Source organism: Coloeus monedula, assembly GCF_965178545.1.
Source record: "Coloeus monedula genome assembly, chromosome: 2".
Taxonomy (NCBI): Eukaryota; Metazoa; Chordata; class Aves; order Passeriformes; family Corvidae; genus Coloeus; species Coloeus monedula.
Genome location: NC_138782.1, coordinates 10,449,155 through 10,476,629, shown reverse-complemented (window position 1 = coordinate 10,476,629; position 27,475 = coordinate 10,449,155). Strand labels below are relative to the sequence as shown.

The 27,475-nt window shown below is 43.3% G+C and overlaps 1 protein-coding gene across 1 annotated transcript in view; it reads right to left on the bottom strand.

Moving 5' to 3' along the window:
• Positions 1 to 1,307: 1,307 nt before the first annotated feature.
• SPRED2 (sprouty related EVH1 domain containing 2) overlaps positions 1,308 to 27,475 on the bottom strand; it is a 59,765-nt gene continuing 33,597 nt past the window's right edge. Inside the window, exons 3-6 of the mRNA XM_082302746.1 lie at positions 26,392 to 26,560; positions 23,597 to 23,661; positions 5,126 to 5,275; positions 1,308 to 4,717 (exon numbers count right to left, since the gene is read on the bottom strand). Of these exons, the coding sequence (XP_082158872.1) occupies positions 4,067 to 4,717; positions 5,126 to 5,275; positions 23,597 to 23,661; positions 26,392 to 26,560 (1,035 nt within the window). The 3' untranslated portion in view covers positions 1,308 to 4,066. The remainder of the gene's footprint in view (positions 4,718 to 5,125; positions 5,276 to 23,596; positions 23,662 to 26,391; positions 26,561 to 27,475) is intronic.

Here is a 27,475-nt window from a genome sequence, read left to right as displayed (position 1 = left end):
GGAAGAGGACATTGCAGGCTGCAAGAAACATGGTTTAGCCAGGCATTTTGTGGGACAAGCTAAATCCAAATGGCCAGGGAATAGGGTTGGAGTTCTTCTCCATTAGTCAAGAGAGTGTGATGGACTGTGAGCAACACTTTGCAGCTTCGCTGTGGATGGAGCCAAACACCAACACAGTGATTTTGTGTGCACCAAGTCCTGAACACAGCACCATACCCACAGTGAGCACTTGAGGGTGGCAAGTCTTTTTAAAATCATGTAACATATACATACCATTAGTTGTATAATAAATGTACACAGAAATATTTGTTTATATGAGCATATAATGTTTCTAGGATTATGTAAACACAAATATAAAGGAATAAGAAGTGTGCTCTTTGCCTCCTCCCTTACATACTGCTTGAGGCAGCTTTGTTGTTCAACAGCAAAACAAGCAGCAGCACATAAAAAAGGAGCAACAGCTCAGTTAGCACTTACCTACTGAAAAATAAACCTGGGCTTTGCAGATGTGGTCAGTGTTGGCCTGACCAAGCTGTTGGAAATAATTACAAAAATTCAGATATACTCACAGGTTTCCCCCTGGTTTTCCCAGTCGATTGGCAGCAGCCTGGTATCCGTTTCAACTGGGTCATTCTCTTTCCGTGCTAAACCTCTCTGAGCAGGGATGGCAGTGCCAGGCACCTCAGACATCTCTCCTTCCCAGCGGCTGCAAACCTGCTCCGTGGGCCCTCAGCAACTAGGACAGCCCTTGCTCAGCAGCCACATCTGCAGCCTTTCCCTGTTCCCCCCTTCTCCTTGGAGCCCTGCTGAGATGAAACAAGGTAAAATAACAATAGCCCTGCTGCATCTCTAACTCAGCCCAAAGCTGTGTGTGGGGTGAGGCCTCAGGGGAGATGAGCAGGGAGAGCAGGAGGGAGCCTTGGCCACTGCCATGGCTGCCAGGGCCTGGTGCCACCAGGCTGCATCCTCCTGCCAAATGTGCCAAACATCTGAAAAACACCTAAAAATCACCTGAAAAAACCCACCTGTCCTTGGCCTCTCTTGCTGTGTCTGCATGAGAATGGCCTGTGCCCAAAGCTTAGCAGCCTTTGCCACCCAAAATCGTAAAATAAAGCAATTTTTTTCCTTAGAAACCCCAAGCTCTGGAGATGCCCCCATTCTGTTTCCCCCTCACTTCCCAGCCACCTCAACAAGAATAAACAGCATCATTTTGACAATAAGTGGCATCGTTTTGATATGATGTATTTATATTTACATGGTACATTTTAAAGCAATAGCTACACTGATCATACATATTAGAAACAATAAAAAAAGAAGTTAAGAACTAAAATGTACATCATACACTTGTATATATATTTTTTTTTACACAGAGGTAAAAAGGCTTATAAAAATCAATACAACAGGGTTTTAACTTTTAGTATATAGATACATAATGATGAGGCTTCAGGCACTTTAATTTGTTAACGTGAGCAATAGCTTGGAAAAAAAAAAACCAAACAAAAAACCAAAACCTTTCCACAACAGGAAAAAAAAATTGGTTAATGTTTTTGTTACCACAGATACAAAAATAAAATCTGAATAATTTCTCTCAAATGATTGATGTCAGTATTGCAAAGCTGACTGGGAGAATGCTACACACTGTTCAGCAGCAGTGTGGAAATTAAGGAGAAATATTTACAAAAAACCACCCATTTCTATCCTTGTGCCCTTACACCACTGCCATCATGAACCAAATAACATACGCAGCAAAATCTACAAGTATTACAAAAACCCAAGAGAAGAGGGAGGAAGGAAGAGGGAAAGAAAAAAAAATAAAAAAGAGGGACTTTTTTTTAATAACTTTTATTTTCAGACATACAGAAAGGCTTGGAGTATGTCTATTTTACTTAAATAAATAGGGGCACTTCAAGACCGGACAAAAAACTGCAAGATCTTTTTGTAGTGTTGTGCTTTATAGAGAGAAGATCTTACAGATGTTTGTTTACATGAAACAACTTTTGAGAACAGAAATAAAAGGAAAAGGTTGTTTCATTAATTATTTTTTTACGAGGCTGGCTTGATGTTTACTAGACACCATTGAGAGATTTGTCAACTGCTATTAGGCACAAAATATTTGTATTTCATTCAGCAAACCCAGACACATCACCCAGAGTGTAACACTCCATCCCTTTTCCACTATCATTCATTTTTTTTTTCTCCAACCAAAAAAATCCCCAGTAACTGCTATGAATTAAACCTACCCAACTCTATAGTGTATAATAAGCACATTGCATACTTAATTCATGGTTGACTAAAAAGCTGTGATTAACTCTCAGAGGAACCGTTGGGACATTCCACCAAGAAAGAATGGCAAGCGTTCCTTTTACATTTATTTGGCAAATTAATTCTTAAAAAAAAAATTCCTCTCTTTTAAGACTGATGTCAATGTGCAATAGAGGGAGGGAAAGGACATGCGTCCACTGGCAATTTACTGCAGAAAGAAATTATGGCAGGAACAGCAGTGCCAGCTTTGACAAGCCAATCCCTAGCTGCCTCAAAGTATTCGGATTGTACTATGCTAGTTAGAGCTCACTGCGCTAAATCATTTTTTTTATTTTTTAATAAAAATTATTTGGCTATTCCTTGTAATATATTAGAAAAATACTCTTTTTCCAAGCTAATTACAAGCCTTGTACACAAGACAACATGACATTAAAAAAAAATAATTAAAAAAAAAATTAAAGTAGTATTATCCTGCTGTATGCACCTTATGCATCCACTTGATAAACCTGGGTGGTGAACTGGGGAGGGGGAAAGCCAGGCAGATGCCTCGGTCTGGCTCCTGCAAAGACTCACATGCTCCATCCCACACACAGGCTCACAGCAACGCCGGCCGCGTGCGCAACGCGCTGGGACACGTGGAAGTATCTGGAGGATTGGGACCGCAGGTCACAGACTGGAAGTGGTAGTTAACATCCTGGCTTTGGATTTTTAAATACCTGCTTAGATTGCTAAATGTTGTTACTACAGTGGACGCGAATGTTCTCGTGCTCATGTATACAGAAAACAAACACACACGATTTTCCATATAATCCACCACTTAATGCAGCATTTCCCCAGAATTGCCATAATAGTGCTTTTGACATTGCATTGTTAGTAATTCTTTGCATATCAACAATCTTCCTCATCTGGAACCTTAGTGTTTTATTCACAGATCACTGTGTTGCTGGCTAATGAAGAAGTTCCCTTTCTTTTTGGGCAGAGCTCTGAAAACACAGTTTTATTTTTCCAATGTTATTTAGGGAAAAGAGAAAAGCCTAAATTTTAAGTTTCCCTTTCAAGTAGTGGTCTGAAATGATTACAGGTAAGGAGGACTACCAGATTCTCAATGGTTATGTGACTATGGTAACTGAGCCTTACTTTCTGTTCACAGAGGTTTACGAACAGAGAAATAATTTAAGATGTTTGCTGAAGGAAATGACGATGGACCCTAGAAGAGAAACTGCAGCTTAGATGGCTATTTTAGCTTTGGAAAACAGAACAAAAAACCCAAAGAAAACCAGTGACAGAAATACTGTTGTTGTGGTACAAGTTTGTTACTAGCACACCTTCTATACACGCACAATAGCTTGACGGTAAGTTAAAATATCTTCCAAGTGAGATTTCATTCACTACACCGCCCCATTTCTAGAAATGCCAAAGCTTGCTAACACACTGATGGTACCACACAAGCGGAGGCAAGACAGACACAACCTGGAGATGTTCTACAATCCACCACCATTTAAAGCAGTTCTTCTCTCAAACTCATTTTAAATGAAAAAAAATATATAAACATGTACAAGACAGTCTGTTTTGATTACAGATTAATAATACAAAAGTCTATGCTGTAGGTTAGTTAGTTAGAACAGTTGATGAGCAAATCAATGCAGTGTGAGCCCCAGATGACCCAATGTAAAGTGATCCAAACTGGTGGTTTCCGGATGCTGTCGGGCACAGTGGCTGCATTAAAGTGAGTGACCTCAGTGCTCCAAAACCAACGTGTTCCTTGAACTACAGGAAAAACCTAACACTTTGAATGCATCTGTAGTCATCCAGCAGCTTTGTGTTTTCCACCACAGCACCTGCACATGACCCCACAGTGGTAACAAGCCCGAAGCGGCAAGTAACAGCACATACATGGAGCAATGAAAGACAAGGCGATAAGGGCCATCCACCGGAGGCAAAACATTTCATCACTGGTGTCGCACGAGCAAGGATCTGTATAGTCTCCTTCTGGGTCGGACATACAGTGATAGAGCATAGTGTCTGCGCACCACATACAGCTCACTCGATGGATGCAAGTCTTGACGCGGTCTGGAGCATCCTGGCATTGACCCCGCTTGTTCTCCTCGTGGTTGAACATGTCCCTGCAGTACACGCACCGCGACCTCTCACCATCTTCCTTCCGCCTGGGCTTGAATTTGACAGGTTGAGTCTTTATCACAGCACCCTTGGTATCTTCACCCAGGTCAAAGTCTGAGTTGTCTACGTAAGGATAAGTGTATTCGTGTTTCGAGGCCTCGCTTTTGGCAAAACGTACGTAGGAGTCCATGTCATCAGGATCAAAGTTCTTTCCTCGTGCTGGAGCATGGCGATAATCCTCATATCCAGTCATCCAAATCTTTTCCCGAGGATTGATGCGCACTATCTCCTCATCATCGTCTGGAAAGTTGACGTGCCGGTAGGATCGTGGTACTGACTGTGGAAGTAGGAAGGAGGGAGAAAAAAGAAATAAGCTCACTTTGCTACTGGTAATCACTGTGTCCTTGCTTCATGAAGAGCCAATATTTAACAACTGTGTCCTTCCTTCTTTATATGCCCCTCACCGTGATCCATCACAGAGTTTCAGCCTTCGGCTCAGGAGGGAGCACAACGGTCACAGTCCTACACTGGCCTGTGTGTTCGTGGTACAACATAACATGCTAAACCTTAGCGTTATCCCTCCTCTCCTCCCCTTTTTTTTAATAACAGGAAGCCATTTAAAACTAACTGAGAAAGAAACAGGGAGAGCAGAAGGAGGGAGTTATCTCTCAGGCATGCGGAAGAAAACCAACCACCAGCCTTAGCTCTGGCAGACAGAGGTCGCAACACTGGGAAGAAACCTTACTTGTTCTAGATGGTAGTGGTCAGAGCTGTAATGGTCGTGAAGGTGGCCACGAGTGCAAATTCTTCGATGTTCGCAGGATGCAGGAGAAGCCAGAGTTCGCACAGGCTGTTCCCTCTTCTGAGAGGAGTTGGAGGAGCTATCTGTAGCATTCTGTTTTAAACGGAAAGGGCGGAAAAAAATCGTCATACATTCAGCTGTTACCGCACAGGGCATTAAGAGATGTTTTGCCACTCACTGACTTCGCGCACACCTGCAATATTGGCAACACCTGACCGCTGGAGGCTTCATGAAGTTTCACATAAAATACTTGAAAGAGGCAGATCTGTTGCCAGGCCATAAAAGCTGTCGCCACACACATGGAAAAATAATATGCCATAGCCTGCCCGTGACATATTCACCAACACCATTCGTATTTGCTTGGCATGTTATTTGTTATCCTGGGCATGGTGGGATGATGAGTTTACACCAGGAGCTACCTCTGAAGAGCAAAGTTAAACCCTGGGAAATGACACAATCCTGCAGGTCCTGCAGGCTCAGACAGAGCATCTGTGTGTCCACACTGTACCCCACCAGTTACCCAGGCTACAAAAATACTGGCAATTTTGTTAACCTTTACACATTCTCCAAACACTCACTGAATTCCAGTTCATCACAAGCTACTTGAATAATCAGCTTTCCTTTAAAAACTTCAGGATTTTTTTTTTCTTGTTTTGTCACTTTTTAGCCCCTCGCAATTAATGTGCAATAAATGTTACTTGTGTTTTTATACATTCCTGGCTTCCCTGTGAGCACTTTCTTTAGGTTAATTAACCACATCATTATGCAACAATGATCACAAAAGGGTGAAATATCACACAAGAACATGCTGTTGCCAATACCTGCTGCTTCTTAACAATCATATTTATCTTCCTGCAGAAACACACAGTGGGGTAATAATGTCAGCCATCATCTCTCCACAGCCCTTCCTTGGTTAAAACAGTTGCCATACAATATTCAGGATTTTGCCCATTAATTCTATTTGTAGGTTTTGGGCTTTTTCATATTACCATGAATATCAACGGACAGTTGTTAAATGCACCAGCAAACCAAGAGCAGGAAAAGGAGAGCCTCCATGCACAACAAACAGAACAGCTGTAGTACTGCACATGCCTGAAACACTGGTGCTTGAAAAAAAAAAATCTCCACCCCATCCCTGTCTCAACTAACAAGATGTGCAGCAGCTACAAGTTCATGGAAAAGGTTCCCGATTGCCACTGCAGTCAGTTGAGACACAACCTCAAGAGCAGAGAAGAACTGTATCAGCAGTAGCAGAAGACTGGTTTTACCTGAAAAGCTTCTCTCCTTGTCAAGAATGCACTCTCTAAATACTATTTTCCAATAAATCGTACTAGACACATTTCTTGCTCCAAGAATAAAAGAACCCTCATTGTGAATATTTGTTTATTCTGAAAACAGCACTCTGAAAGACTCTGTCCAAAGGTGAGAACACCTTGAAGCATTGCAACACAAAAATAGATGTTGGTTCTCTTTAACTCTTATAGCACTTTAAAAGCACCGAGCTCCCAACTTATTTTGTTGAAAGCAAATACACAATTGTTTGCAGTGTGATGTAAAGCCAGGCTGGGTTATCTGAGAGGTACAACAAGCAGGATGAGTTTTGAATGGCTGACTCCCATTAAGAACAGACTTTTAATGCATGTGTTTGTTTTAGGTTTTTTTTTTTAAACAAGTACATAGAAGCAGATCAACTCTAAACATAGTTAACAACACCTCTGAAGTGTAACTGCACCAATATTCAGGCTCTTTTAAAAAAGAGGTTTCATCAGCCCAGTCTTTGTAACTTTTATTAGACAAAAGCATTTCAAAGCTGGAGTTTAAACCTTTTCAAACTAATTCTTGTGCACTTAACTTCAGGTCCTACAGTATCTAGCACATTTTGGAGACATTTCAAAAGAAAATGAGCAGCTCCTACAAACATTTTGTAGTAACATTAAGCTTACAACCCTTTTGAAAACTCTGAGAAGAGTCAGGATTTAGTTACAACAGCCACGATGGCACTCACACAAGTACCTTTTTTCTATATGTGGTGCAGACCAGGATGCTAAGCTGTGATTTAAGCTCCTCAGAAAGCCACACAACACACCCCATGGCCCAGGCAGGCCCGGCCTGGTCTCAAAGTTAAACTTCGACTGGCATGAAGCAAAAAAGAGGCAGGGCCTTAAAATGGTACCATGGCAGCAGGCAGGACCCTTCACTGTAGCCACAGCTGAGCCCTGCTGGGACAAGCCTTTTGTGGATACACTTCGAAAACATTATGGGTGCTCATGGTCCTAACAACACAGCCTGGGGAAATTACCCAGTGGGAGGTCATTGCACATACTGTCCTGCAACTGCCTCCCTGTCCTAGATGAAAATAAAAATCCCACCCAAACTGGATATAACTCCTCGATAATCTCAGCAGGGCAGCTGGGAGCTATAACCAGCCCTCCAAGCACTGTGCTATTTGCTGCCTCTCCGGGAAGGCGGCATTTCTGCAATAGGCAACAGAAAAGAGCTTGTAGTGATTTTTATCTTGCCCGATTTGTATCTACCTTTGCTTTCCTCCACACCTTCTTCTCCTTTAGACCCGTCAGGGCAACCAAGCCTCTCCTCCACATGTGTTGACATGGCTACAGAACCTGTTTGCAGCATACCAGAGGCTGTGACACTGCTCTCCGCTTTCACCTTATTAAAAATTGCTGCATTTCCACATTCAATGTCCCCAGATTAGAGGGGCAGTTTGCCAACACAACTACTTACTCTAAGCACCCAGAAAGGGGAAATCAAGCTATCCAAGACTGGGTCTCTGCTCACTCGTCCACAAAGAAGTTTATGCTGACTCCTGGTTGGTGACATTAAAGGCAGTAGCTGGTTCACAAAGGCAGTATCTGCAGAGCTACCCTGCTGACCATCAGCTGGGATAAGCACTGGTACTTTCCACCAAGGTTCCCTGACTGAAGTTTCAAACTGACATAGGAGAAGAGTGCTCTCAACATACATGAATGTGTGGTCTGAGGATTGAAGAAAAAAAAAGAGGTAGAAAATACCGGCCTTCCAAGCAGAAGGTCACCAGTGAACCCCACAGGCTCCTCACCTGTGCTGGTGGGCATACTCATCAATGATATGAGGAGAGAGATGAACAAGATGATGACACAGTTTTCTGATGGAACTAAAGTTATTCATGAGAGTCAAAATGAAAGCTGACCCTGAAAACTTATTTAAGAATCTCATGATGCTGGAAGACTTTTAACATGCTAGATATTAAAAAACCCCTGAACATAATTAACCCTAAAGTGCAATGTGACATAAACACCTTGGTCTGACACATGGAATGATGCCCTCTGAGCCAGTTACTGCTGTTCAGGAAAGAGGTCTTGGGATTAAAATAGGCAGCTCTGTGACAGTGTCCACTTGGTGGCCCAGCAACAGGTTAAAAAAAACCAGCAGCCACAAAGACAATCGCCGAGGCACTGCGTGTATCTGCTGTGCTTCTCCAAGCTCTCTGTGGTGCTGGCCGTCCTCCACACTGGTCCAGTAAGGGTACTTCCACCATGGCAAGCTCACAGAGCCATGGCCAGGACCATAGAGGACATGGGATGGCTTCTCAACAACAGCTAACTAAATATCCTAGGTCTCTCCAGCCTGGGAAAGAGATCATGGAAGGGAACAAGAAGATGAGAACTCTACTGAATTGTGAGTCCCATAGAAATGTGAGCAGGAAGGGATTATTCTTCTAGCATCCTTCAGAAAGGAAGATCATGAGGCATTCACTGGAACAGGCTCAATAAGGTTCACGCAGAAGGAGGTACTTCTGATGGTGCCCACAGCTAAAACGCAGTTCAAGAAGCCAGAGCGAAGCCCTCAGAAGGAAGTAATCGACCAAGGATTAGAGGCATGATGACGCCTCAGGCCTCTGAAGGTGTACTCTTCTCTCAGTGCCACTCCACTGGGACTGAACCTGGACTTGGTGACCAGTGACAATCAGGCATGTTCTCAAAGAAAAGGCACACTCATCTTCAGCCAAGTGCCATTAAGAACAAATGATGGCAAGACTTCGTCAGTGAGGGAAGCAGGGAAAAATTTCTGTCCCCCACAACAACGCTGGGACTTGGCTGGGATTTTCTATCATCAGCATAGCACAGAAAATTTTGGGGAGGGGGGCGAAGGGTGGAGACATGAGAGGTTTGCTGCAAGTCATCCAAATACAACACACTCACCTACAGGAATACATCTAGAAAGGACATGGTCTCCAGAGCCAGGCTATTTCACTGACGGAAAAGCAGGTCCCAGACCACTGAGCCACTGGTCTTTCAGAGAAATAGCATCTTCTTCTAAAACCTGTTGAAACCAATCCAGCTCCAGCATTTGGGTTTGAGAGGAAACTATTGAAAACATGCCTGGTAGTCACAAAAGAGAAAAGAACCCAAAACTAAAGTTGCTGGAACAGGGAGTCCGATAAGAAACTCTGTTTCAACATGCCCTGAAACGCTCAATTACGAGACATTTGTGCTGCTTGTACCAGAACCTTCTGACTGCTATAGCGGTCACAAACTCTTGTGGTTTCACTGCTTGGATAACAAAATCATTAATCACAACCATAAGAGTGATTTTATAAAACCTGTGCAACACATTTCCTGTTCCAAGCAAGCTGGACATATCTGAGCAAGCACATGTACTGCATGTGTGGTATGGCTGCTTTAAGAAACAACACTGGGCTTCTACTGGCAAATGGTGGCACTGTGGTAATTTAAAAAAAAGAAAAACATGTCCTTGTTTCCCCCTCAGACTTTCAGAAGTGACTCATTAAATTAAAAAACCCCAGTCATTAGTAAAGAAGATTATGTTAATCATTTACTGCAGTTTATTTCTCATTGAAATGGATTTGTTACACAAGAAGGCTAATCAGATACCCAAGCAATAGGCATAGATGAGCATGTATGAAAAAAATATGAGAAAAAGAAGCATTCTCCTGCTTCTGAACTGGACTGATCACCTAGCCTCTAACGGCTTCACAGAATATGTTCACTCTGTGTGATGCAACATGCAAGGCTGACTACAAAAAAAAAAGAAAGATTCCTCTCAGAATTATGAAGCAATACAATCTGTGGCAGCTTGTCAGAAATTGGATGCCAGAGGGCAATTATAGAGTTCTGTCACTTAAAACTTCCAGAAGTGCTCTCTGCCAGCTAAAGGATTTACTGTCAAAAATAATTGTGGGTCAAGCAAGACAAGATGACTTTTTTCCTCTCTAGAATTTTAATGGCTGCATGAAGGGGGGGGGGGGGAACTGATGTACCATGATGTTGAACAATTAGCTTTGCAAGTAATGGTCCTGAAGGAATCAAAAACTCATGCCAGCCTGGCCTTTACAAAGCACAAGGCAACCTGCTCTCTATTGCCCCCCTCCACTTTGCCCATCTCCCACTGCCATGCAAGCCCACACACCACAACATCCAGATCCAAGAGGGCCTCTTCACACGCAGCACAGAAAAGCAAAACTTGGTAGGGCTCACAGTCTCATCTTTACGGAAGGCATCCCTCTGCAACAGCCAAAGCTCATTGCAGTAACTCCTGGGTTCACCTGGAGAAGCCTGGACATGTTGAAGAGCCCAGCATCACCTCATCTTTAGAGAAGGCATCCCCATCGTTCCCAGGACAAGAAAACCAGCTCCACACCAACTCATGGCTTGAGGATGAGCCTGGAAAAGTGACAGCCAGAGAGCTGCATCCTCCTGTGCCACAGCCCGACCACCTCCAGGCCGAGACCTCTGCAGTGGGCTCCCCACTGGCAGCCGGAGCCCTTGGTGTGCTCTGCCCAGGTGCAATCCCTTCGGAGCCCCGGCACAAGGCAACTCTTCTTCACTTGACCCTTTCCTTTCACTGGAACACGGGGAGGGCACAGCTGTGCTATCAGTACGGAAAGGAAGAACGATAAAGCCAGCGAAACAGCACAGCAAGCGAGTGATACCGAGCTCTGCGCTGGCCTGGGGCTTATCTACGGAGCTGCTGTTTAGGAACTTCACAAAGAGGAAGTCTGAGAGTTATTTCGGATGCATGGCAAAGAAACATCCACCTTTCCAAAGAAATTAAGATAAAATATAGTCTCCCAGAACTCCCTCAGCTTAATCTTGCCAGACCAGGACAAGTCCTTCTGTTCTCCTCCAGCTTTTTTTTTTTTTAAAGCCTAAAGAGATACAACACTTCTGAGTTTCACGGATAGTGAACAGCACAAATCCTAAATTTTGTCTCAAAACACCTTTTTCTCTCTATTCAAGACATTTAGAAAAGGGAACAGCTGACATTTTCCATCCATCTCTAAGTGTGCCTTGTGTATTCAAGACAGCCCATTTCAAAGGGAGCTTAGATTATCCAAGTATTAAGAAAAAGATTCAGTGTAAAATATCTTTTAAGATTTGAGACTCCTGTCTCCTAAGCACAAGCTTTTAATTTGTCATGACAAGACAAAGCCATGGATGAAATGCTTTTGTCAAATTTCTGTTTGTTTCCTGTCACTGAAGACAAGACAGAAATCATATTGCAGAAAATTGCTTCCACACATTTTGGAAACATTTTGCCACTCTCATCCACTGGGGATGGCTGGAGCTGAACATAGTTCTACTCTGTTGAAAGTCTTGAAGGAAAAGCTTCATGTTAGATCATATTCCAGTTCAGTTCAAAGACTAATTGGCTGTACACAAGCATTAAAATAAGCATTAATTCAGGCTTGTCCAACACCAGAACAGGACTAGAATTTCTCAGATGTTTGGACTGTTTTCTAGTCATCCCTTAAACAAATGCCAATATAAAGTGCAGAAGGCTAGCAATTTTTCACTGCTACCTTTTTTTATGTTAAGTTTTTGTGGTTACAGCTTTTAGTGCCAGAAAGATGCTGGTGGCTGTGCTGGCTGAAGTCAGCAAAACTTAAGGAACATTTACAAGAATTCAGTGCACCAAGATCATCTCCATTAAACTCCTGCTAAACCCGACTCTGGCATCATTGGGCAGCTCTGCATGGACCACAGATGTGGCTTAACAGCTCACTTCAAGAAGTGAAAAGAATATATGAGACTCAGACACGATTAAATGACATGACAAACACTCAGATGTGGTAAGGGGGAAACCTCAGGGAGATTTTCCTGTTTCACTACTTGCCTCATACAAGCCATCAGACACGTCTGCAAAAGCAGGCATTTGAAGAGATACAAAGAGAAACTTTGCCTGCGAAAGTCAGAGGAGGACTGAAGCAAGTCAGTACCCCATTTTGCTCAGACTCAGACCTGGACTAGCGGCTCTGAGCAGGTATATACAACACTTCCCAGGATACCCCTCCCTCTCACTGCACCACTGGGCTAGAGCACCACTTTGATGGAAAGGAAAGTCTTTGCATCAGGTACTTACAAGGGAAAACCAGAATGTTTTAAGGGGGGAAAAAACCCAAACCACAAGCCCAGCTTCTAGGGCTGCTTCCCCAGGCAGCACAGCAATCCCACAGTACAGTGGTGAGAGCAGAGTGGCTCTGTCTACCCACAAGGCGCTTGTGTCCTCATCCATGTGGAGCGCCTCTCCTTACCAGGACTCCCACGCTTCCTTCTTCATTCCTGCAACTCCTCCGTGCTGTGGCCTGATTGGATTTCTCCATGCTGAGACAAGCTACACTGCTTCAACAGGATCTTTTTACTTAAACCTGGCAACTGTTTAAGCTAACCAATTTCTTAAAAACCATCCAGGGAGAGAGGGTGGCATTTTCTGTTTGCAGAGGCTTGAAAATGACATCCCGGTGCGGACTACAGCATTGTTGGGATGCTCCAGCATCCAACATTTGTGCTTGTACAGCTCGGCAAAGATTAGCAAAGCTCCTTTCTCTAACAATATTATCCACATTACCACAGCTGTCCTCTGCTAAGGCCAAGAGAATGGCCACCATGGTCTGAGCTGCTGAGGGGAGGCGATGGTCGCTGCTTCTCCCCTCCACCAGTCCCATCACCTGCTCTGTGGGCATGCGTGGGTGCAGGACCACAGGAATGCAGCCCAAAATCATTTGTGCGTCAGCTCCCTGACCTCAGCTGACCATCCATGTGGTGGCACAGGAGGTACGGAGAGCAGAGGTAGGGGAGGCTGGAAGGGGAGCTCCTAATTTTCAGGTGCTGACAGGGAACTTAGCACATCCAATGCTGCCAAAAAGCATTCCTTTTGCAAGATGGATAAGGATGCTAGGAAATAAAGGAGGAAAGTTCATAAGGGGGTGTTACATACTGGACAGCTGAGTGCAGCTGGGAACAGATGGCTCCACAAAACTCACCACTGAATCTCAGCTCTCCTATACAGAAACTTTCAAGGAGGGGGGAAGTGCTAATGAAAATTAAATTAGCCAAGCTAAAAGAATTGATGCACCTAATCCATCATTAATGTCTCTGCTATGTGCACTGCAGCCTCTAAATTCAGCAGTGGTCCTCCTGTATAATACACCAGGTCACAAACAGAGGAAGAAAAAACTAAGTTAAATGCAAACTTCCCACAGCAGACTGATACGATATTTTAAGAAGTCAGTTAGGGGCCTTTATTCCCACAGTTATGAGCATCAATGATATTTTAGCTGGAATTTATCACCAAAATAGAATCCAACAGCTGATGAAAACTTTTAAAATACCCTCTTCATATGCACTGCAAATATGTCAGGCTCTGCTTAAAAATGTAATGGTACTTATTTACTTCTGTCTTTCCTTCTCATTTTGCAGAAAGAGCCAGAGACATATGAACTGCTTCCTATAATCACTTCTGATTTAATTTTCATGAAGTATTTATGAGATACAGGGCAAGCAGACCCTTAACAAAACACATTAGACAGGTGAGGGAAGGAAACAGGCCTATTTAGAGGCAATTCTTTATAATGCATTTCTGTACTGGGCAGAGATCCACTCTGAGCTCCCCAACTTGTGTTCTGCTGTTCATCCTCAGCTACTACCAAACACATCCTGGGGGCAGAGGGGACACCATCTTGCAATATTTTGTCAGTCAGAAGAAGGTTGTGGGGGTTCTTTACAGCTTTTCTTTTTTGCTTGGTTTTTTCTTCCTGGGGGTGGGAGGGGGAGTCTGTCAACTTAAAGGAAAAGCTTAAAGCCTCATATAAAAGCATGTTTCATTGCTAAGCTTTACCAAACTCCTCCTTTTCTTTTCCAAACTCTCAAAAAAAAAAGAAAGCCCAAACAAACAAACTAACAAATCCCAACCCTGACCATTTGAGAGGATCCAAAATTCAAGGGCACACTCCAGGCAGCCTCAACTCTCTGTTTGTTTTGGATTTTTCTTTTCTGTCTGTTACACAAGACAACAGATTCAAATCAGACTTGCCAGTGTTTACACAGCAGGTGGGAATTACAGGTTCCTTCACGAAGGGAAGAGCAACACAGTCATTTGCCCCACAGTTCCAACTTAACTCCCTGCCCATCACTGCTCAGACAGATGCTCCAGCTCAGCACCAGGAGCCAAATGCTTTTCCCTCTCTCAATCATGCAGAGAGGTTACAGTCCAGCTTTGCCTGCTCACTCCAGACCTGCATCCCTGCAGTCCCACGGCACTGCTGGGTTATGTGCCAGGCAGCCATTCCCTAATCCTTTCTGCAGCAGTACAGGAAGTTGTCAATCATCGCTCTCCCTCTGGCCAAGGCTGCCTTCTTCCAACAGTGTTTACACCCTGTGCTGGATCTGCTCTGCCTGTCACCTTCAAAGGCAGTGCCTGGGGCCAGCCAAGACACCCCAAATCTAGCTGTCTCTGGTGCCTCCTCCTGCGAGTGCCCTGGGACAAGGCATTTTGTTCCAACACAGCAGCCAGTGAGACTGCAGCTTACAAATATAGCTGTGCTGAAAGCCACTTCCTCAGGTTGAATATGCAAGTAATGGAAAAGGCCATTTTCTGCCTTTGTGAAATTTTCAAGCACCCTGAAGCTGAAAGAAAGGCCTATACACTTCAAAGGCTGACTGCATAGCCCAGATTAAAGAGGGAATCTAATGGAAAGCTACAGTCTTATCAACCATGTATTTTCAAGGTAAAAGCATTCATTTGGCCATAACACACCCCCATCAACACCACCTCAGCTATCCTGGCATCTCCTTCTTGTCTCAACTGAAGGACGAACTTCAGAGTAGAAACATGAAGGAGCAACGCAGGAAATTAAGGAGGAAAATACCATAAATCCTAAACTAGACACAAGTGCAAGAACCACATTACTTGTACCACCAGCACAGCAGAGGTCTTGCAGAAGGTGATGTATCCAGGGCTGGGGTATGCAATGAATTTCAGGTGGCACAATGAGTACTGGTGGGGTGGTAGAGGTTTTCTGCCTCCCGCTTAGCCCACCAGCTACAGTTTCCCTTGAGCCAGCACTTCTGCTTTTCCAGCCCTACAGTGAGCTGGCTCCAGAAGCTAAACCACCGGAAAAGTATTCGCTTTCTTTTATAGGGCTAGTTTTTGGTTCACTTCCCTGGGTTGGCTCAGCACAGGGTCAGCTGTGGTAGGGAAAGGGGGATGGAGGAGCCCCTGTCTGCTCCACTGAGGCTAAAGACACATCAGTCAAGTTGCATCCGTCAGCTGTGGTTTCACATAGGTGCTAAAATAACTCCTGCAACCCCAAATCCTGCTCCCCCACATCAATCATGCTCTTGGCATGATTGTGCTGCAAAAGCAAGGTGGGGGAACTGAGCTGGCTGGAAAATAACTTGCTTTTCACAGGCATCTTGACTCAAATCAGGTCCCCCTTACATAATACCAAAGAAATGCCCTGGAAACCATGGCTGAACAAAAGCAAAAGTAAAATAAAGTAAAAAAAAAAATCCTTTCCCCCTCTGTTTTACTGTATGTTAAGAAAGGGCAGTTTACTCTTGGTTGTATCTTGTTTCTGACACATTTGTGCCTTAAACACACAAGTGCACTACAGCATTCAGCTCCCGATGAACTAAAAGGGAACACGCTCATAAATGGCTTCACACTTTAACTCATCACACAGTTTAAGTACATTACTTACACAGCCAAGTTATTTTTTCAGAAGACAAACATGCAGCTTGTTGACTGCAAGCATGAAATGTTGTTACAACACACTCTGATCACAAATTCACCATCTAGAAACTACAGCTAGAGAGGCACCAGTCAAGTCACCTTTGTACAAGGAATCCCACAGGCAGGTTTGCTGGTGACCCTTTTCATCTTAAAGGCTCATACTACAAGAAAACAAGGCCTTCAGTAATCTGAAGATTACTTAAATTAATGCAAGTCTGGTTACACATAATAAAAATTAAATAGAGTATAAAATGTAAAGAGCTGGCACACTGAAATACGACAACTTATCATCATCCAAGCACACGGAAAGGGCAAAATTTGTGTTGAGAAGGAGAGGAGAGAATTAGGAGAGAAGTAAAGGAGAGAATTAGGAGAGAAGGAAATCTCTTTTGAACTGCTGGGGCAAACTGAACAAAACTGAGTACTTAACTGGTGCACAAATTACAACACAAGTTCTGGCAAGATGCAGCTATAAGGAAACTTCCACCACAGCAAAAGATCAAATTTCCGTTTCCTGTAGGACATATCCCAATCCCACTGCACAATCAACTGTGTTTGTATGTGGGAATGGTACAGAGCCAAAAAATACACTACAAAAAATGGTCTTGAGAGGAAGAATTGTGACAAGAGAAATTGCTTACCCTCAGCAAAGTAGCTCAACACATCCCAGTTGTTGCTATAATTAGCTACATAAAAACTACACAGCAGTGAGCCTTAGAATATCTGATAGCAATACAGATACTTTCCGTTTAATAATTTGTTCTTCTTATTTGTAATTCACTTAGAGTGAAACAACACCAAAGCAACTGAAATTCGGTCCATTTGGGAATTGTGTTAAAATGCCTACTCCTGATCTGCAGCAAGAAAAGCATGCTTTACCTATCAGAGAGTGACACAAAAGCAAAAAAAACCCATGATAAATACAATAAAGCAATACATAAATTGTGCGAGACCCCTAGCCCCTCTCCTTTCTTTCAAAGGAAGCACACAAAGCTTCAAATTTACCCCATGAATCTTTCTCCTATCAGCTCCCCTGAGCTCTTCACTTACATCTCATGAATCTGTTATATACACAAGAATAAATAGAGTTTATGTTCTGTGTACCTCCGCACCACAGTCATTTTTGTATTTCCTTCTGTCCAAATGACAAGTTATGAGTAAGAGTAAGCAAGGGCAATCTATAGGCTGAAGTACATGATAATTGCCCCCACATTTTTGAAGGACTTAAGGAAAAGAGCAGCTGCCCTGCCAGATGATACCACACTGTTCCAGTGACAATAATATTAAATTATCAGTTAGTACAGCCTGCTTGTATTTGCAGAAAGAGCAAGAAAATAAATGGGTTAATTTCCAGCACCACTTGAAAGAAGCAGGAGATCCTGAAAGAAAGGGAGAAATACAACACTAGAAAATAAACCTGACAGCCAGATAAAAAACTTGCCATTTGACCTTCCCTACTGAAAAATCTCTTTCAGCATTGGTATCCATTCTCATTGAGTGATGTGAATTTGTGTGGGCAAAGTTAACCTGAAGGCAGGAAAAAAACCCAAACAGATAAAGGGCAGCTAGCCTTAAAACTGCTAAAAAAAGCCAGGACCTTTTCAGTGTTTTAGTGACATCTCTCCTGCTTTCTGACCCTCGGCAGACCAGCAGGAAGAATTCCACTGAAAACCTCCTGATACAGCCTGGGATTAATGGGATGAAGAAAAAAACCCAATTAAACCACAGATAAACCAGTAACTTCAGGCTCTGGGACTACCCTGGTAGCCAGCCTGTTGGAACAGCTCTAGGCAGCTTTTCTTGTGAGAAGAGGTGTGAAGAGCCAAAGCCGTGTTCAGACACTACAAGCACTGCCGAGCTGCTGAGGTGGGGCTGCACTGGTTGCTCAGGTGCTGGGCAGGGGTGCCCAGAGCCCTGTGCACAATGTGAGTGACCCAGCTGTATAAAAGAACATGACTAAATCTCAGTCCAGTTCATTGGTCAAAGCCAGCAATGGCTATTTTGTGTTTGTTTGTTTTTGAGGGAAGGATTTGAGCCTGCTGGTTTTTCTGTGTGTGAATTTCTCTCTTCTTGGCAAGTACTTTTTTTTTTTTTCCATTTAAAATCTGAATTAGAATAGCTGTGGTTTACAATGCAAGCCCAAAATCCAGACATCAGAGGATGTGGCTAGCAGCAATGAACCCTTTGGCTGTTCACACAGAGCACAGCTGGCTCCTGGGCAGGAAGAAGAACAGAAGTAAGGCCATCATGTCCTGTCACTGTAACAATCCCCACGCTGCTCTGCTCAGCCTCACAGAGCAAAGAAGGTAGATTTGCTCAAGGTGACAACCCCATCATTCCCACAGAGAGCTCTGAGCCTCCAAAAGGCATTTTCCCCTTCTGTTACTCGAGGACAGCATTAAGAAAAAGGAAATTGCAAGCTCTTGTGGCTCCTCAATCCCTGAGCACAACTTCTGACTGAAACACATCTTGCAACTTGTTGTTCTACTCTCAGCAGCACCATTTTCCATAGAGGGCTGGGATGAGAGATGCTCCAGCATCCCACAGAACTTACAAATATATTCCAAAGTATTTGGACTGGGTTTCTACTGTCTACTTTAAAGAAAAAAAGCCACAGTTATTCTTCAAAAGAACCAGCTGAATGTGAAATGACCAAGCCAGCAAGAAAAATTACATTTAGTGTTTATCTAACTAACATAAATCTTATAAATTTTAATAGTGAGGCTGTAACATGCTTGAGGCCCAGATGGGAGATGAAAGTAGACAAAAGGTTTCAAGGAAAGGCAGCAGGGATAAATCTGTTTTTTTAATTAGGAAAGCAAAAGAGATGCAAGAGGGACTGTAATGCAAACATCTGCCCCAATATGCACCCTTCTGGTGGAGAAGAGGTAAAATTGTGTCTGTCTCTGAAATGACTGTCAGCAGTGTCCAAGCCACATAACAAACTTCCTAACTCAAACATCCCCAAGCACAGGAATCCACGTTCATGAGAATATTTCCCCCATCTTGCAGTCAGGGAACCAAGATAAGTAAGCTTTTAGCCAGGAGCCAACAAGAGAAGCAATGGATGGAGTGTGTGCAGTTTGAAAAGCCACTTTTGCTCAGCCATGTGCTAGATCCTGCCTGCTCAACCTGCCAAACTCTGAAGGTCTCACATTGAACAAAAACTAGGATTTTAAAAAAATATTACTGATTATATAAAACAGCTGTGATTTTAACATGCGTATCAAACTTAATGAGGCTGAGTTTTGCTGTTTTCTCCCTTACATTCCTCTTAAAGCAAAAGGAGACTGCAGTCATTTTTAGAGTCACAAACATGGGAGCTGCTGCTCCTCCTGCCAGTGGGTGTCTTTTCTTTAGCACTAAAGCAGGCACAAGGCTGCAGATTTATCTGAAAAACACGAGTGGTGTTTCAGCTGAACTGGTCATAAGGTTTCAGAACAAACACCTCTGCTTTTTCAGATGGGATGCTAAAAGAGACCATTTCAGGCACTCTGCAGACTCTGGAAGACATTGACCCTTTTTCCTTGGAATCAATTCACATTTTTCACTTCGTGGTCATGTGGGATTATTATCTGTAATTGAAAGTAGAAGTGTAGATTAGGGAAAAAAATTTTACACAAAAACTCAATTATATGGCAAATTCTGTGGCTGAGGAACTCCAGAATGCATTCAGTCTGTATCAAACCCTACTTCTGAAATGAATGTTAATTAAAGAAGGCTGAAGATGCAGGCTGGATGGATGAAGACAAACAGAACAATCTCAGCCCATTGCAACGACAGTGTTCCCCCAATGGAGACAGAACGGATGGCCAGTCTTACTCAGATTGCATCTCTTGAGAGGACGATTTATAATGTACAAGACAGAAGAAATTTATTTGCTAACATATGGAAAACATTTATGGGCTCTTCAGAGGATCTGAAACTCAAGAAACACAACTACATATTGTTAAAACTCCTAAATGGAGATTTCATTCTAGAAATAAGCATTTTTCAACTCGAGTCTGTGACATTTAGTTCTACATACTGTTGTTTCCTGCCCTGTCAGGTATGAATTTCAGAACAGGTTGTATGCTGTAGGTCTAAGCCACAGGAAAAGTGTTAGCTGGCAAAGCCCTGTTTTTGAAGATGTAACTCATGCTTCAGAAAGATGGATGGCGAGCATATGCCATAGGGATAGGGCAGGATCCTGCTGCCCAAGTCACCATCTTGGCTCTGCAAGTTACAGTCATGGGAGGAGACAACTACTGACACCAAGCGAATGTTCTCACAGCCACAGCTGCAGATAATTCAAAACCCAAAAAAAGTCCACCTTCTGATACAAGATAATGGTCCTCCACTAAGCCATGCAAGGTCACAGCCTGCAGGAGAGCTCCACCTCTGGAGCAAACCTTCTCTTCTTCCCCATGGAAGTAACCTGCTGGATGCCTGGAAGGGCTGCACGCTGGCTGAGGAATAAACGAAACGGATGATGCACCAGTTGCACACACAAAACTACGCACATCCCATGGAGCCATACTGGAGCTAACAGGATCAGGGGCTTTATAAAAGCCCCATGTCAATCAATGGCCAACAGCTGTATCGGGGTCAGGGCTTGTGTGCAATGAGGGGGGCTGCTCTAAAGCTGGGAGCATCACGTTGGTGCAAACATCTGCGCACGATGAAGTCGGGGTGGCCGGCCACAAAGCAGCTTCAGAAATGTGAAGTTTTGGACTGCTGTGCTTGAACAGATTGAAACATCTTCAAGAAGAGCAGGACCTCGGGCCAAATATTTGAGGCAGCAGTGCAGCAGCAATGGCTGAGATTTTCAGAGACGGGTAAATGACTGATTAAATGACTCAATCATGCAGATGCTTTTGAAAATTCTGCCGCACGCAGTTAAGTTTATTCATGCATGTGTGGGAGAGGGGGAGGACTGTGAAGATTTTAATAACTACCTTAAGAAATAAAAAGAACAAATGTACTTTCTCTTTAAAACAGAGAAAAAACCCCAACCAAACCCAAAAAATCCACTGCTGTGGCTCGGTAAGAGTTTAGAGAAAGTTCTACAGAAGTTTAGCGTGGAAGGATGACCAAATGGACTATGATACACAAGTCAAAAATATGTGGAAAGAAAGAATGGAACAGAACGGTAAAAATAAAACATTTCACAGCCCTATCAATTTCTTCCAGTTTTAAACTGCTCCATGCTTCAGTAAGTTATTTCTGGCGTATACAGTCTTCATACTCCACCATAACCTACCAGATAAATAGGAAGTTGAGAGCTTTGAAGAGCTTAAGGACTGCAGGAAAAGGAAAGACTTCATCCCAGAAAACCAAAGAAATATTGGGGAAGAAGATGTCCCCAAAGCCTTAGTTTTGGAGTATGACAACACATCTGCCTGGTGTGCGATCTTGACAAACAGCACCATGCGAGGTCCCACCACCAGTGAGGTCCTTCTTGCACTCTGGAGATCAAGAAACCCTGCAGGGAGCGCTGCCAGGCAGGACACAACTTGTTCTCCCAGGTCCCAACGAGATGCCGATGTCGCTGAGGTTTCCCTCCTTGCTAACGCTATTGAGCAGTTTGTTCTCCCTTCTCTGTCAGGCATCCTACCCATAAATGTCTGCATGGCAGGGAGTCACCTGTCACCTCCCCAGGGTCAAGTAGGTGGGAAAAATCTCCTGCAGTTCTGGCTCTTCATTTTGAACACAGAAGTTTGAGTGATTTTGATACAACTGGAGCACCATTCATCCAAATTTTCCAATGTAAAACAACACCTACTTAAAGGCAACAAGTTCTTTCTCCTTGCAAGAAAGCATTCTTCGACTTTAAAAACCAACACAAGATTGAGCTTGTGGAGAAATTCAGAAGCACTCCCAGGTCCCTAAACATCAGCCAGTAGGATTTCAGCAAAAATATACTTTCCTGGTTCCACGGCCACTCATCACTGTTTAAGCATTGAGTATTCCAATGTGTAACCCAGTTAGAGCTGGTACACACCCATCCAAGGAAGATTTCGACAGTCATCCCCTTCCCGATGAACACAGAAGAGCCACACACACATCAAGAGTGACTGTCCACCCCCAGCAGAGCACAGCTCCTCCAGAAAATTTGGGAACAAAGCAGCACGTATCGGTAAAAAGGCTCTGGCTCCACTGGTGCCTCCCCCCCGCCCTGTCCCATCCCTTCCCAGTGCCTATAAATCACTTCTGGCAGGTAGCTGGGAAGCAGCTGCTAATGACAGTTTTGCTGCAGAGTGCAGGAAGTCACCTTTTAACCCTGACTGCTGTTGTTTGTCTCCCTGAGCGTGACAAAAGGACAGATGCGGACAACTCGATCCGGTCAAAACTCAGCAGGGAACCTGACATGGTCCCATGCTGGCCAAACATCACCCTCAAAAACACCTTTTGGCTTTGGATGCTTCCTGGGACTTATTTTCAAGCAGCATGATGCTTGTACTGTTTTTTTCCTCCTTCACCCTAAAAATCCAGGGAAGTATCCCAAAGACAATTTTGAGTTTGCTGGTGCTGCACGGAAGATATCCCACCTTCCCCTTTCCTGCCCTCTGGGCCCCAGGGGACAAGGAGGGCACTTGTAAGGTAACTAAAGCATTTATGTAAGTGCACATGGGGGGTTGAATTAAGGTTAGCAAAAAAATTTATTAAAAAAACGTATAAAATGTGAGCAACTTGCTTCCAGCCCATGGAATAGCCCTAATCAGTCACATTTTCACCTGACAAGTTTATTTTGCTTTTTAACTTTCCGTTTGAAGTGCGCAAGGTTAGCAGCTTTAGTTCTAGTAAAGCTCCAAAATGCATTTTACACAACAGCACGAATTAAACTCCAACAGCTCATTCCTGTTTAAGTCACTGCTGCTTAGACAGACGCCACACTTCTGTGCCTTCCTCCACCCGAAGAACACCTGTCTGAACTTTCTATGTTTCCATGTACAGGTAAAACATCTTTTGAGTTGGCTTTTGTTTAAAACTGTGACTTTGATTTAAACTGTGTTTAAAACCTTATTTCCTTGAGTATGTACCTGAGTAGCAGTCACCTTGCTAAGTACCTGAGTTTGCAGGAAGCTTCTTAAGGACAGAGAGAAGTATTAGCAGGGGTGTGCACCACTCAGTCTAAGCCAAAAGAAATTCAAGGGTGATTATTTCTTCACTTCTAGCCCCTGACATCACCTGCTCTGACATGCCTTTCACGTGGTGACGGGAGGCCAACAGGAGGCCTCACATTCTGTAGAGGATATACTTCCATCAAATAAAACACACCCAGTGGCCAAACATGATGGCGGCTGAACGCCAACCCTGAGGCATAAAAAAACCCACCCCCTTCTAACCTGACCATGTAAACCTGAACATAAAAGAGAAGGACCTTGGGTGACAGGTACTTACAGTGAAGACATCATCATCGCCGACCTCGGCCTCGTTGTGAAGGGTGGACGAGGAAGTCGTAGATCCTAGAAAAAACCAAACCAACAGCATTTTAAACACACGACATTGCCACGAGACTTTTTTTTTTTTTTGAGGCTGTTAAACATTTGGATTCTCACAGGTTTGTGTGTTGTAGATACATGGAAGTGGCTAAAATTAAGGAAGAACAACCCATCTGCTGGTAGCTGGGTTGGAGAGGTAAAATCTGAAAGTATTTCTTGAAACGCAACTGTGTGGCTGCCAATGCTAATTAACAATGGTAAAAATAGCAGTTACAATTTCCAATTACAGAAGACTAATTTCTGAAGAATGGTAAAGCCATGTACTAATCATTGCTCCAGGCTGATTCTCAGCTGTCAAGAAACCATGTATGAGTTTTTCTTCACTTACTCCTTAAATCTGGGGGGGAAAATAACCTTTAATTTAAAAAAAAATGAACCTCACATTGACAATGAAGAGTGAGATTGGGTTTTTTCCTTCTAATTTTGGAAGCTGTTATATCTCTGTTATCACCTACTTCTCAGAGAATCACCTTGCCCCACGTAAACAAAGTATTAGAAAGGAGCTGATATGTGTAAAATCACAGACAAGAGAAAAATATTGGGGTGCAATTTTCATTAGGTACATTAGACAATCTTCTGGAGAAGTAGGAAAGCATATCAAAAAGCTTTCCTCACCCCGCAGGTGTTCCTGTGGAGCCGCTCCAGAGCCTGGTGAGCACCCGTGCCACAGAAAGGCCTCAGGGAAGGGGGCACTCGCCATCGCTGGACTTGACACCAAGTTTATGCTGTACCTAAAAAGGAGTGACTCCTCTCCCTGTACCCAATCAAGATCCCAGACCCCCTTCCTGGCTGCCTAAGGCTGCCAAGGAGGAAGGATGCAGCAAGAGGATGTGCTGGTGGGGAGAACCCTCAAGTCAAAGGTCTATTCTTTTGATGGAAGCCCACTGCTAGACTGAATTATGGCCACATCACATCCCTGACCAACAGGGCAGAACAGTTTGTACTGCCTTCATTCTGGAAATTTGTTAAAATAACGTGTTTTATATAATGCTATTGGCACCACCCTTGGCTGCTCTCAGTTGCATCACCACGAAGATCTGCAGAGCTAAGTGTGAAAGCCCACTTAAAACACTGAGTAATGTGGAAACATTTGTGCCATTTGCTACATTAGCTTTAAAATTAAAAAAGCTGAAGCTCTACGGAGCTGCATAGAGTTCTTGTACCTGTGCCCCAAACTTCTGATGCTACAAGGAATGAACTACTGGTTGAATATTCACAATAAAGCAGTGATTAAGTGAAGTTCTGAATGCACACTTAGTTGTGCTTAATATTACCTGGTGAATTTGATCAAGTATGTGAACAAAAAATGAATGATAAATGAAATCCGCTGCCCGACGCTGTGCGTGCATGAGCCAGTTATTGTTCTTCATTCAGAAAGCCTCATTTGGAATTTAAGGAGGAACACATTCATGAGGATCAGCCTGGACTGTTAATGGGATAAATATAGATTTGCTGATTTTGAAGTATCTGAGATACAGCAGAACTTGATTTTAAATACCTCCACTGTAAAATGGATCAAGAAGAGCAAAACAGGAGTTGCCAAGTATTGGCATCTCCAAAATACTACTCAATACAGCTGAGTTATTATCTCCTTGAAACTCTGCACAATCCCATGCCACTTACATAAAACATCACTTTTATGACTCAGAATGCTTCACAGTTTTAACCAGAAGAAGAAAGTCTGCTTGTAACTTCTCAATGTTAATGGCACAGAAAAAAGCAAATGAATTGAGAAGATCCTTCCTCTAACTGACGAGGTATTTACCATCAAGGAGCCCTGGGGGATTAATTCTCTCCCAGCATCTACCGTGTTCATGTTAAAGCAAGGACAGACCATCCAGAACATTAGGTTGTCTTATGGAGCTGATGTACTCAAAAAGAATATACATCTATACATACATCTGAGTTAGTATCTTCAGAAAATGTACCATCTGTGTATAAAAATACCCTGGTCACACTGGAAGAGAAGGCAAAAGGCTTTGGATTACTAAGCCCCTACATAAAATAGTATGGCTAAAAAAAAAAAAAATCAAGAAAAAATGTATGAAGAATCAAATTTCATTAAAATAACATACAATTGAATTATAGCTGTATTGTGATTGCCTGATTGCAATGAAATGTGAAAAGGAAAAATTTATGACAACTTCAAAGCACAGACAATTCAAACGCATTTTTTACAGAATTAAAAAAACAACACCCCAAAACACAACAAAGTCTTCAAGAACTACCATTCAGCTTAAGAGGATGCAGACAAAACTAATTACTACAAAATAAAACCAAAAACAAACCGAAGTTTTATTCAACTCCAGGCAGGAATGAAATCCTATGATTTAACAAAGACTCAGTAAGATGAGATTTGACTGCAAATAAAGAGCCTGGGCTGTTTGAATTGCCATCACTAGTGTGAAACCCAAGCCTATCAAAAAAAGCAGTAACAACAAACTTGATAAAAAATGGGGAGAAGTCTGGACAGACAGGATTGAAAAATACTTGAGTGAAACACCTTATGTCCTCTAAGGGATGAGGAAACTCAATTCTTAAAAGCTGGGGTTTGCTCACTGTGGGATAAGGGCTCCAGCTACACTTGGACACATGCACAAGAGACTCCAAGCCCAAGAACTGATTTTAAACACTTCCCTGACTCAAACCCCCTGCCCACTCTTCCAAGGGTGGAAGTGTCCACCCCCACGCTACCTTCGATGAGGTCCTCGATGGCTTTCCTCACTCCTCTGTCGAAGGCTCGAGCGTCAGCGGGGCTTTGAAAAGTGAGCCCAAACTTTCTGTTGTCAACTTTCCAGTGGTGGAAGGTGGGGTTTGCCTTCGTGTACACCAGGTCCTTCTTCACAAAGCACTCCAGCACCACCTGGGAGGGCGTGAGCCCCAAAAGAGGAGCAAAGTCACTTTTCCCACCCAAAGGACACAGCCAGCACCGTCTCAGGCTGGACCCAAAAGCAAGCCAAGTCATGCCTCGCATAGGGGAACATCCTTCCCTACCAAATGATGACTAATAAACACCAGACACAGTAATTGTTCTCAAAACCATTGCACATTCATCTTTTGCTTGTGCTTTGAGTAGGCGCTTGTTCCCTACCCCAGGAGCATGTTTTGGACCCAGTGTGGCACAGGTTAAGCTAGCGGGGGGCTCAGGAGGAAGGACAACCTCTTCCCTCAATAATTTTGCTCAACAGAAGTTTTAACCAGCAGCAGATTTAGGAGGTGCTGCAACACTCCCCTCACTGTTTTTAAATTGTTCACCCCAGCCAGACACTCATCTCAAGTTCTGCTGTGCCAAAAACCATCTCTAGAGTGATGCTCAGGGACAACAGGAATAGCTTGTCATGTCTTACTCCACCTCTCAAAACCATAAGCATGGCTCCCAAATAATGTCAAAAGAATCATCCTAAGCAAAACAGCATTGCAAAAGACAAACCATAATTGAAACAGCTTTAAAACACCAGTCTTTTTGAAAGCAAGATCATTTCTGACTCAAATAAGGTATTTTTTGAGCCTGTGGAGGGAGTGCTGTTTTTAAGCTAACCCATACCTTCACAGGAGTGCATTTCAGAAGAATCAAATATATAAAAACAAGATAGCAAACTATAACATTTCAAGTGGCCCCTGGAAATCAGGAAAAGGCTTTATTAATTTGATTTGTGCAGGGATAGAAGAGAGCTCCTTTTTAGATAAACAGCTACCAGGAGAAACCAAGTGTGTCAATTCATAAGAGACAACTTGTCTTCATATTCTCACTCAGCTTGTTCAAACCTTGAACAGCACA